Below are 12,110 nucleotides of genomic sequence, written 5' to 3' on the forward strand. Positions count from 1 at the left end.
AGTTCTGTCCAAAAAACAACTTCTTACGGCTTCTCACAATGTGGTACTCAATGTATTGACCCTGGACTGCAGGGACGATGGTGATATAAGTCAAGTCCTACATGGACCATCAACTTGCATCCTTTCCGTTTGCGAGATGTGTGCCGTGCCAACAGCGTCATTCATCCAAATTGGCCACCGAAGAGCAATTGGTTATTTTAGAGCGATGCATCTTGAAACAACTCGGCACTCCCCGATCAGGCCACCTATCCACGTTTGGCAATGTGTTTTTCCGTAAAAATTCACGAGCATGTCGATAACAACGCAGAGCTGCGCGAGAAGTGCCGCTATTCAGACTTCACGGAAGCCACCGGTGCATCACTTCATGCATCGATATCGGGGTTTGCAAAGCAGTGCAGCCACGGCTGCCGGCCTCGTGTAAAATAAACGGATCACAATATTTATCCTGGAGAAATCTATGAGCGATGAAGCTAATTGTCACAGAAGATGGCCAGTAGGGGCGGCGTGTCCGACGTTGCCTCTCCCTTGGTGCTGGTGGCACAGCTGTCTGCAGGGAGTCTCATTATTTGGCCATCGTTGCGCTGCTGTTACAGGAATGCATTTGTTTGCTCGTACTTTGTGAAATTTGATTCGTTAGCGAAATGTGAATGTATTGATGGTTTTTTTGCGAATAAAAACAACAGCTTGTACTCGCTGTGCATAAAGGTGTATTAAAAGTTTTGTACAAATACAAAGTGAAACCAACCGACGCTAAACAAAACTGTGCAGACACACGACAGAAAAACATATCAAAGGGTATTTAAAACGACACCGTGAACATTTACAACTTTTTAAGCAATAAACACGCAGCATTGCCTGATGGGCAAGGTCCATTGTTTATACGTAGTGCGATCTTACCCCCCCCTCCCCCCAATATATCCCCACGACTGTTGGTGACTTGTCACGAGATGAAGATATTTCCATTTGGAACTCTTGCAGTGAGGAGTGCGACATGAGCTCATACCCAGAACGTGACTTTACACGACTGCCTGTGAAGAAGTTCATGCAATAGCGTCTACACCGCTTAGTGGTGCATCTTTCATGATGCTCTGCAAAGTGTTTCATGAGCAACTGATCTGAAATTTGAGTCTTCCGAGCTTGAGTAAGCTGAAATAGGTAAAGAACCAAATGTGTGCATATGGAGGTTTTTTGCTCATTGTTGCCTGGGCTAACACGGTGGTGAGATTTTAACTCCCTCGCCTGATATGCAGGTCGTGGGTTCAATCCCGACTCATTTATATTCGGTGTTTGCATGTTCTCCCCGTGGTTGTATGGATTGTTATCCATGTCCTCTGGTTTTTACACGCTTTCTATTAACTCATTCTGTTTTTGTCATATCCTCAAATCTTGTAACTCATATTCTTAGGTTTTTTCGGTAAAGTCACGTAGGTAAAACATTAAAATTAATGAAAATAAAATAAAAATCACGACGTTTCGGAGGCAACACAAGTCTCCGTCATCAGGTGGGACCGCCTCCGAAACGTCGTGATTTTTATTTTATTTTCATTAATTTTAATGTTTTACCTACGTGATTTTACCGAAAAAACCTAAGAATATGAATCCTTGCAGTCGCGAAAGCTTCAAATCTAGAATCTTGTAACTCAATTTTAACCCACTTCGCAATGTGGTATCGACTGCAAACTTGGTATACTTGTCATACTGATGACAATACTATATTCTATCAAAAATATTTTTCAACATTCTTTTTTATATGTTATGTTTCAGCTTGGGTATAATTGTCCACGCTCAACTGACGTTGGCTGTAAATCACCACGGCCCCTTACGTTATGGCAAGCTTCGGGCCCACTTCCTGGAGTCGTGGAGTTCTGCCATTACTAGTACGGTACATTTCATGAAACCGTATTTAAAAAAAAGTTTTTTTTTTATATTATTCCCTCCACAGTTAGAAACACGCATTTATATTTGGCTGCCATAAATATCCACACGATAAGCCACTAAGTTGAGCTCCCATTTGTGGCCAAGTCACTTCTAAAAACAGAGCTGTATAGCTCGGTGGGACCTACCTGGTCAAATAAAAAAATACTTTTTGAGCTTAGTTTTAACACCAACTTGCTACACATCAGAAGGTAGTTTATAATCGTGGATGAGTGAAAGCCCCAATTTGAACCCTGGGTTTCCACAGCGCTCAGTCACTGCGTACGCTAAGCCACCAGCCACCTCGTGAGGATTCTCAATCCTTCGGTATGATCTCTGAAAGAAAAGATTAACTTGAATGTCATTACACGCCCAACAACCCAAGTAATCATTTGTTCATCATTTGCCATACTTAAAACTCCACCGTGGAATTTTACATCGTGAATCTGCTGACTTGAGGTTATCCCCAATTCTCTTGGCTCCAAATCATCTTAACACTGGCGACATGTTAACACGCCAATGTTTCTGGCATTCTGCACTTATAAAGATAGTATTTACTCAAAGTCAGGAAGGTTTTTAGACACAAGGACAGAAAAAGTCACCGAAATCCAGTTGACCCAGTATCTTGTCAGTGTGCCCTGTTCCAGTGAGCAACGGAGCGCTGCTCATTTGTGAAGGTGGTCCCACACTCGTGTACATTTCATATTTGCATGGCCAGGGCCAGTCGAGAGGACAATCTTATTTTACAACAAAGTAGTAAAAACTAGATTCGAAGCTTTCGTGACTGCAGGAATTACTCTTTGGTTCTTTCGGTAAAGTCACGTAGAAAGAGATTAAATAATAATAGAGTACGACGTTTCATTTGCAACACTAGCAACCATCATCAGGTACAAATGAATTAGAAAACAAACCTAGTAAACTTAGAAATATAATGCAATACAACACAGAGTCGGCCAACACAACAGTCAACACCCCACCTGGTACGTTCTTAAAGCCACTATCTTACCTATAAACATCTCCTATTGCTCCAAGGGGGGTTTTGGAGTGGTCGTGAAGCTGCCCCACACCTCGACCCCTCCTGACCCTGCCCACCCCTTCCCCAACCCCCACCAGCCCAACCCTGTGTCTGGAGGAAGGGGTGGAGCCTAAAGGAGAGTGGGTGGAGCCGAAAAAGGAAAGTCAAGGAGCCTAAAAGAGAGAACAATTTGAGCCTAATCAGGAAGGAGTGGGGCCTACGGAGGACTTCCATGTTGATTAAAGGTCAGCAGATTATCAAATTCCAGCAGCAGGCAGCTTACCTTTCATGTCGCGGATGCAGCAACAGGCCTAGTTCTATTATTATCACGAATAGTTTAGTTTCAATATTAGGCAGCTACTGGAGCTATGCACTTTTAAATGGAAATTGAAAACAAAGTCTTTTGCAACTGTTGTTTGTGTTTAGATTGCTGTCCTTCCCCACACCTCCGATTAGCAAGGTTGGCTACGTACAGTGTGAAAGAAGTTCAAGATACATACATTTGTATATTCAGCAGAGCATAAGTGGCTCTTCAGACTCTTAAGGTATGACGTGCTTACCAAATGACAAATTTCTCTTGAGTTTTCATAGAGGTTTTCCAAATACATATCACCCATGTTACTATAAAGTCCGTGTAAGGATGCACATATTACTCTTGTCAAGTGAAGAGTTTCCCCAAATTGAACATTGCAAGAAACGTTCATACATTTGTCAACATTGGACCACAACAACACGATCACACAGTGGCCAACGACGTCAAAACCTTTAACATCCAATCACAGCAAATAGCACTTGGCCAATAATTAGAGAAATTGTCGTGCAGCTGTGGGAATCGATTCACAGATGTCATACAAATAAACTCCACGGCAAATCCACTGACGAGCAGCAGCCTACACCGTGCGGTGAGGTCAGTATGGTCTACTCTAACAGAAAGGGATAATCGCGGCATCTCCAAGGATGGACGGACCCTGAGTAATTGGCATCTGGTGAGAATCCAGTAAACTAATGGCATCCACAAACAGTGGCAGAGGATTGGCTACACTCGGTGCTCCACCAGTCACAATCATCACACAGAGACATGGGCTCTCAACACATTCCTGCTGCGGAGGGAGCTGGTAGGAACGTTGGGTTGCTCGGTCAATGGCCAGGGTCAACGGCGGCTTGGTGTATTCCGCAAACATACCCGACTGTGAGGGCGGGCACAAGCTGGCGTGAGTAGGTTAAACGTTGAGTTTTATAAGGGCACCACGGGGTGACCAGCCCCTCCCCACCCAGCCCCACCCCTCCCACCCCCCACCCAGCCCCACCCTCCCCACCCAGCCCCTCCCCACCCAGCCCCTCCCTGCACGACGGACGGACACAATAATCCCCTGTGGGCTGGTGTAACCAGAGGTTCCTACCAGTATTAGTATCTCTCGTGCTGACACGGACACTACCTGGATTAACAAGGTCTGTGCAGTTCAGCCAGGTATCACGGTGGCCGTACAAAGTGGGCTTTCTGGGTTTGGTGACAGTAACATTCCTCAAACAATTAAGATTTCCAAATGGAGAGATGCTCTCACAGTCGACATCCAACCACCTCGACTATTGGTGGGGACTGTGCCACTGCTGAGGAATCTGGGTTTCATGACAGATTTGTTAAACATTGAATATTTCTGAATGGTAAACAACACCTAAGATTAACCTGGGAGGTTGGGTATTGATTGTGGAATCTGCAAAAAAGAAGGAAACAACTAAGAAATGTGGTGGCATCACCACACTGCTTACAGCGGTCTAATCAACTAGGATTATTTGCCGTAGACGGTGTAAATTCACCTTAGTTAACAAACATAAACACCTGCTTTAACAGCGGTGTTCTCAGTCACGTAGTTGAGTGTTTCTGTTGTTGGAAACGCCCAGACTTGCTTGTTGGCTTTCACACCGTGGCACAGAGTTGGTGAGAGAAGGCTCCACGTTCTCATCGTCCGCTAAATCAGGAAGCGCTCGTCCACCAGGGTCTTCTTAACGAGGTTTCTTCGTGAGAACGACTCGCGAATTGACCGGAAGAGCTAATCCACACGGACACACACACACATCAAGAGTTAGACCACAAGTCAGAGTGTTTCCTTGATAACTCGTAAGTCAGCAGCCACTTCCATTGACTGCCCTTGAGTCAATGGTGGAAATTCCACATTCCTATGGCATGGGTCAGTTATTCATGAGGATAAACTATGTTGATTTAACACAAAGTAATACAAATTTAATTGACTGGATGAATGAGGGGTGGAATCATGCTACGGCCAAAATTGTAACTTTTAAATAATGAATTGCCTGTTATAATCATTAATACGGACACGACATGAATAACAACCACGTTTAAACAAGCTACTAGAATACGGCATGAGGAGGCCCTCACAAAAGGTACATTTGATTCACGATTGGCTGCTCACAACTGTTGTTAACTGAATTTGAATGAGCTCTCCACTGTAATTGACTGTCCCCTACTGGTGCAGTGGTCACACGTTCCACACCTCGCTGCTCTTACTGCCCATGGCAGACAGGGATATGTGCTGTTGGCTACAAATGCAGACGTGGTGCATCCCAATGTCCCCAGACTAATATCTGAAAAGGACGCATCCCCGAGTTGTGCCGCACCGTCTGAACGACGAAGGTGATGATGGTGGCGAGAGTGAAGTCCTGCGTGCCCATGTCGATGATGCAAAACAGCAGCGTGTCGAGCAGCAGCAATGTGGCCTCGTGGCCGTAGTAGAGGACATTGCTGAACGAGTGGGACTCATCTACACGGCACAGACCACGCGGGGACGTTTGACAACGCACAGGGGCAGCAGACACCGCACACGTGACCACACTGGGGCTGCAGACACCACTATTGACACCACACATGGCCTATAGACACCACTATTGACACCGCACGCGGGATATAGACACCACTATGGACATCTCACAGGAGCTGTTCAAGTCAAGGCTTGAGACTTCGTCTTCTCATCTGCTAATGACTGACCATCTCCTTTCCCTCCATGAAGCGTACAAATATTAATCCTTTCCCCAGGATGCCCATGCAAAGCACCTCGTGACAAATTGTTGTAAGCAGCTGCCGTAACGAGGTCGATGTCATGATGGTTATTTTACTGCAACAGCCGAGCGCACAACTGTCAGGTAACCGGGGGGACGTGCCGTTATACAGGAAGCTCTTGTCGAACGTCTCCTGGAACTCGATGCCCGTGAGGCGCTCCAGCAGAAGCTTGTCTCGGATCATGTAGTCCACCTCCTTGTGCGCCTGCAAACGGCAGCGCACGCGCAGAGTCACTCGGCGGCGCCGGGAGCGGCCGACGGCGGGGTCCCACCTCCCTGTGTACGCACCACGGCTACACCGGGCAGCCAGCGTGGACTACGGTTGCCACCTGTCCTGGTTTCCCCAGGATCGTCCTCTTATTGTTGACGCTGCTGTTCTGGAAAATCTTTAAATCCTCCTGGGGCATTGAATAGGCCGGCTTTTGTCAGTTGTGTGATAATGCACCACTTAAGGCGTTGTTCTCCCCTCTTCTGCCACTGTTGAGATATTCTTCTTCCCATAACATGTCCTGCTTTGTGGTACCTCAGGAGGTGGTCAACTGGAGTGGAAACTCATGGCTCCGGTTAGAGGAGCCAACAATGTCTGTCTGCAATGTCCCTGCCTCGTGTAGATGAACCGAGTAACAGGGTTGTAATGGCAGTGGCTTCCTCGGTACTTTATTCCACCAGACTGCCACATGCAGGCCATGCAGCTTCCCACTTGGCTGCTTGGTGTCCAGCACCGGTACATTATCCTCACACACTGCCCGTCGCATCCCCATGGTCAATTAATCTAACTGCACACATTTGTTGAGACTGGAGAACGCCGAGTTTTCATCTCAAGCCAAAATAAAAGCACGGTTATTTTTTGTCACTCAAGAAAGAAAACAAGACACCGACTGCCCTACTTCAGGATATATAACTTAGATCGAGGGAGTCTTTCCCACAGAGATTTCTGCAAGAAAACCAACGGAGCAACCTGCTGAGAGTGAGGCTTGAGGCTCAGTGTGACCTTTCTGGGTAAATGCGTACGTGGTCTACGAAGGAACACAGGAATCTGTTCATGGTCTGGTAGGCTCGCATGCTCTGCTCCATGGGACCTCCTTGGGGCCCGGCCATTCGTGGTGGAGCTGCCATCTGTACCACACACACACACACAGACACCTATTTAGTCTTAAGGGCAGTGGGGCAAGTGCTGTTAGCGTTCACTTATTAAAGGTAGTACTTCACACGGTGTATCTCGCACTGTCCACGGCCACCTTTATTTTCCACATTGCTGATTCTCATACAGAGTGCCAGGTACTCAGTTAATGCTAAGTCAACCTAGAGGTGGTCCAGGGTAGGGTCAGATGCTACTAGCTACACTGGCTGGGAATTGGCTTGACTGCTCCCAACACACAAAGACAATATCCCCCATATAACCAGTAACAGACTTTTGGGATAAGTGCTGTTAGCGAGTACTTATGATGGCCATCATGGCAATTATGAGTGGCTAACACCATGCCCGGCAGCCTTTCTCTCCCAAATGCTGATGTCTGCACACTGCATCAGAGGTGCTAATTTAATCTCGGGGAGGTCCAGGACTAGTTCAGATATTCGCCACTAATGTTGGCCGTGAGCAGGACTCGAACTCAGGTTGCCAGGTTCGTAGAGCAGTGTGAGAACCACTACTGCTCCCTATGTACACACCTGTAGACAAATAATCACAGACAGAAGCGTACAAACACATGACCTTGCATATGCACACCTGCATATTTTCAACAAACTGCAGACTCCAACACGCTCACGTACAATAAAAAGACGTTCGCCACTGAGCAGGCGGTGACGTCACCAGACACACACACATGAACATACCCCAACTTGTGTTTGCGTTACCACTGACAATGTAGCACTGCTTCAAGGAGATGCTTCCATTCATTTACGTAATTATGTTCACGTTAAATAAGTAAAATCTTCACGTAACAAAAAATTACATTTTAACTTTTATAAAAAATTTAAGCAATTTTAGGCTTGGGTGAGAATGAGCAAGTGAAAACTCAGACGGGGCAAACAAGACAGATGGTTTAGAATAAACCACCGGGACAAATGAAGTATAAAGGGTGGACAGTATATGATAGACAAGTAATGATTCACCACCCTGCTGCAATCATCCAAATTCCTGATTCAGGGTCACAATTTCCTTCTCAGAATCAATTATATTTTTGTCTGGTTTATTATGGTGCCTCCTTTGTATCATCTGTCTTCTAATTTCTGTATTATTTTCTCTCATTCGCTGCAATAACCAATGGTAACAGCATATAATTGCGAATAAATCTTAAGTAAACAATTGTTATGCATACAATTTGATGCATATTTTGTGAACGTAGCATACAATTGTTTATACGCCACGCACAAATCAGAATCTTAATTTATCCTGGAGATAAATTACAACAAACGAGAAAAAAAACGATAAGTATAGAAGACGTAAGCAAATCACGACAAACAAAAATCTAAATAAATAAATACAAGTTCAAATTACATAAGTACATGCATTACCAAGCTTTAGCAAGGCAGCAAAGCAATAGCAAAAACAATCCCAGACTACAGCAAGACAACACACAGTCCCTCAATAAAATTGCAAATTAAAATCGAACTATCGACACACGGGTATGGATCAAAGTTACAAATCACGTGGCACTTGCGAAGCAGCACAACGTGAACCTAACGCTAAACACCAACGGTCCGTGAAGCTGAACGTGACGATCTGAACATCTATACACACAGATTTATAATTCATCGTATTCCTCCAGTATAAATACATATTCCATTTCTGAGATGGGAGCGATTTGGCGCAGCGGGGAAACCGTGGTGGGGGTGACGGGTGGGGGTGACGGGGGGGGGGTGACGGGTGGGGGCGACGGGTGGGGGCGACGGGGGGGGGCGACGGGTGGGGGCGACGGGGGGGGTGACAGGTGGGGGCGACGGGTGGGGGCGACGGGTGGGGGCGACGGGTGGGGGCGACGGGTGGGGGCGACGGGTGGGGGCGACGGGGGGGGGCGACGGGTGGGGGCGACGGGTGGGGGCGACGGGGGGGGCGACGGGTGGGGGCGACGGGTGGGGGCGACGGGTGGGGGCGACGGGTGGGGGTGAAGGGTGGGGGTGACGATGGAAACGACGCACCATGGCCAGCGGCTGGAGGATGCGGTCGTAGTGCAGGCGGGCCGCTTGTGTGAGCGCCACCTCAAACGTCTGCAGCTCCGTGCCGGGCACGAGCCCCCGCTGGCTACACAGGTTCTCCTGCGGGATAGAGCGAACGCGTCAGGTAGCGGGGGAGTGGAGGGCAGCAGAGATGTTTTAGTCGCGAGCGGTCGAACTGGGGCGATTCCTGTGGGAATTGTATCCCAACCCCCGTGATTCCAATGCGGGTGATTCGTGTAGGAATCACGATTTCCATGTTAAAATCTACAGTTAATTGAATGGGATTCTGACAGCATTACCAAATGGATTTGAGATGGATGGAATGTACCTATGCATGTTGAACTTTCACACCATACATAGCCAACCCTGTTAATTGGAGGTATGGGGGAAGGACAACAAACTAAGCACAAAAAGCAGTTCTAAAGAAATAAGTATTCAATTTAGATTTGAAAGTGCATAGCTCCAGTGGCTTCCTAATATCGAAAGGAAGAGCATTCCAGACAGCCACAAAAGTGCATCGGAAAGCGCGCGATGCAGTGACCATCTTTGTTCGATGGTTAGCCAAAAATAATCTGCAGTATATACATGGGAATTTGCTACTGGATTACCCTTAATTTGAATGGACTGCAAGGAATTTCCATTGAAATTAACTAACATTCTACACATGATTCCTAGGATGTCAATCCCAATCATGTGAATGGATATGAATACATATCCATCGTCCACAAAATCCCTATTAACTTCAAGAGAAATTCTGGGATTGCCATCAAATGCATGGGATTCTATTGCATGATCTTTAAGATGTTGTATAATCCTATTCATGTAAACATTTAAATGCAGTAATATGGGGACCAAGGCCATAAAATGAGGTGGTGGGATCTGTCCGCCACCTGAGTCTATGAACCCACACACAAGTAGGTCTGGCTCATGACGTCCTGGTGGTGATACTTCGGCCCTCTACGAACCCTCAAAATGCATCTGGCTAGACACTAGTGCCAGGGTGATGTTATTGCTACTTAGTGGCGAATGGCAGCTTCTGACATGCCTATATGTGAGTGTGTATATTGGTGCATGTTTTTGACTGTACATGTGTGTGTGTGTCAGCGTCTGCTGTGCTAGCCTTCGTAGATGCTCGTGAATAGCACTCTCTCCTACAGTTTGTTAAGGCTATACGGGGGATCTTTATTTTTGTCAGCGTGCACGCATGCGTGCGAGCGAGACCTCTTCCTTCTTAAGGTTGACGTGCATGTCCTCCATGTTTGTGTCGGCGCGTCCGTGCACAGAGCGCCCGTGGATGTAATAGCCGAAACAGCGGTTCTCCAGGATCAGGATAGAGACCTGCAAGGATCATGTGTACACGCACCGCACACACAGCCGCCACAATCAACATCACTCACTCGTTTCTCCAGCGCTCACAACACGTTCCTTTCATATAAAGTTTCCGATAAACCGTACGTGATTAAGGACACGTACCACCTGTACTGTCAGGCGGTATGTTCATTTTTCGATTTAAAGCTTTCGTGACTGCAGGGATTCATATTCTTGGTTCTTTCGGTAAAGTAACGTAGAAGGGAAATAATAAAAAGAAAACAATACAATTATCACGACATTTTGATTGCAACACAAGCAATCATCATCAGGTGTGAAAACCACAGCAAGAAAATTTGAAAAAAGTGGCGGTTTTCAAATGTTATTGTTTTATTTTTATTATTTCCCTTCTACGTGACTTTACCGAAAGAACCAAGAAGATGTTTATTGTTGGAAGTGTATCATGCGTCGGAAAACGTGAAAAAAGAGAATTAAAAATACAAGTTTACATAAAAAGTCAAGAACTACTGTAAACCTAATCACTATCAGTAACGCAGATAAAATAATGGTAAGTGATTTATGTTCGACTTAAAAACAATACAGAGATAGGTCATCGGTTCTCAAGAAGAGGGAGGCGAAGCACTGCGTGGCAGTTCAGCAAGGAAACACTGAGATGGACAGAGGTGAGCAACACGAGTGGATTGATGCACCTTTGGAATGTGAGAGACATTAAGAAGAACACTGAGAAGAGAATTACCAGTAAAATCGGCAAAGGAATGCCAAATGAGCAGTGATAATAGAATGAGGAAAGAGAGGAAGCCAGCAAGCACGGGGCATTCTCCTGTACCCCACTACCCTCCCAATGGGACAGCCACTCACGTTGCTCATGGAGCACAGGTCCACAAACTGGCGGATCTTGTCCTCCACAAAGCGCTCGTAGATGATGGTGTTGAAGATGACCTGGTAGAGACATCATTTGCATTGCCATGAGAACGCATTCCCATTTGATTAGGGAGCCAGTTTGAGTCCCGCTGCGGGATGCTACAGAGAGTGCTTAGCCCAACATTGGTATCCTGTAATGTACTTTGCATGGGCCTGAGAAGTGCGTCCTCAACTGTGGTGAGCGTGATGGCATTCACCAACAACTATATCATGATGAAAAATTAAGTAAATTTGGCTTTTGACGTAATTCATAATATTCCAGCTCTAAGGATTTAAAATGTTTTGTTTGCCCACCATGCAACAAGTACTCTTCAAAAATATACCACCTAGTGTAGATAAAAGAAACAATGACTCCACACAATAAAATATATGCCATATTAAATTTTGTTTGCAGTTAATAACACTAAATTCTAGCTCTGAGATGGTCAAGAGGTGGACATCATCTAAAGCAGGGCAATTGTGAAGTGCTGCACCCCCAGCATGGACAAGGCATCAAATGACGGGGACTCGGAAGTAGTTCTTTGATATAACCTTCAGCGGACTGTTTTCTAACACAGGGTGAAGCACTTGTCCTCCAAAGGGTTCAGAATGGTGACTTTGTCTCGTGACCCGATGCCAACAGTAAAAAAAAAGATTAAATATTCTCAAAGCCATTACAAGTGTAGTGACTGTGAATGTCACTGTGTGGTGCCGGCCTTGCGAG

General features: G+C 46.0%; 1 protein-coding gene across 2 annotated transcripts in view; it reads right to left on the minus strand.

The window, feature by feature from the left end:
• Positions 1-4,278: 4,278 nt before the first annotated feature.
• Positions 4,279-12,110, minus strand: part of TMEM67 (transmembrane protein 67) — a 34,762-nt gene continuing 26,930 nt past the window's right edge. For both annotated transcript variants that reach the window (XM_078864168.1, XM_078864169.1), the window contains 7 exons: positions 11,345-11,425; positions 10,379-10,495; positions 9,140-9,256; positions 7,013-7,117; positions 6,104-6,206; positions 5,564-5,706; positions 4,279-4,977 (listed from right to left, as the gene is read on the minus strand). In XM_078864168.1, coding sequence (XP_078720294.1) covers positions 4,897-4,977; positions 5,564-5,706; positions 6,104-6,206; positions 7,013-7,117; positions 9,140-9,256; positions 10,379-10,495; positions 11,345-11,425 — 747 coding nt within the window. In that variant the 3' untranslated portion in view covers positions 4,279-4,896. The remainder of the gene's footprint in view (positions 4,978-5,563; positions 5,707-6,103; positions 6,207-7,012; positions 7,118-9,139; positions 9,257-10,378; positions 10,496-11,344; positions 11,426-12,110) is intronic.

The sequence above is a fragment of the Lampetra fluviatilis genome, chromosome 17 (genome assembly GCF_964198595.1).
Source record: "Lampetra fluviatilis chromosome 17, kcLamFluv1.1, whole genome shotgun sequence".
Taxonomy (NCBI): Eukaryota; Metazoa; Chordata; class Hyperoartia; order Petromyzontiformes; family Petromyzontidae; genus Lampetra; species Lampetra fluviatilis.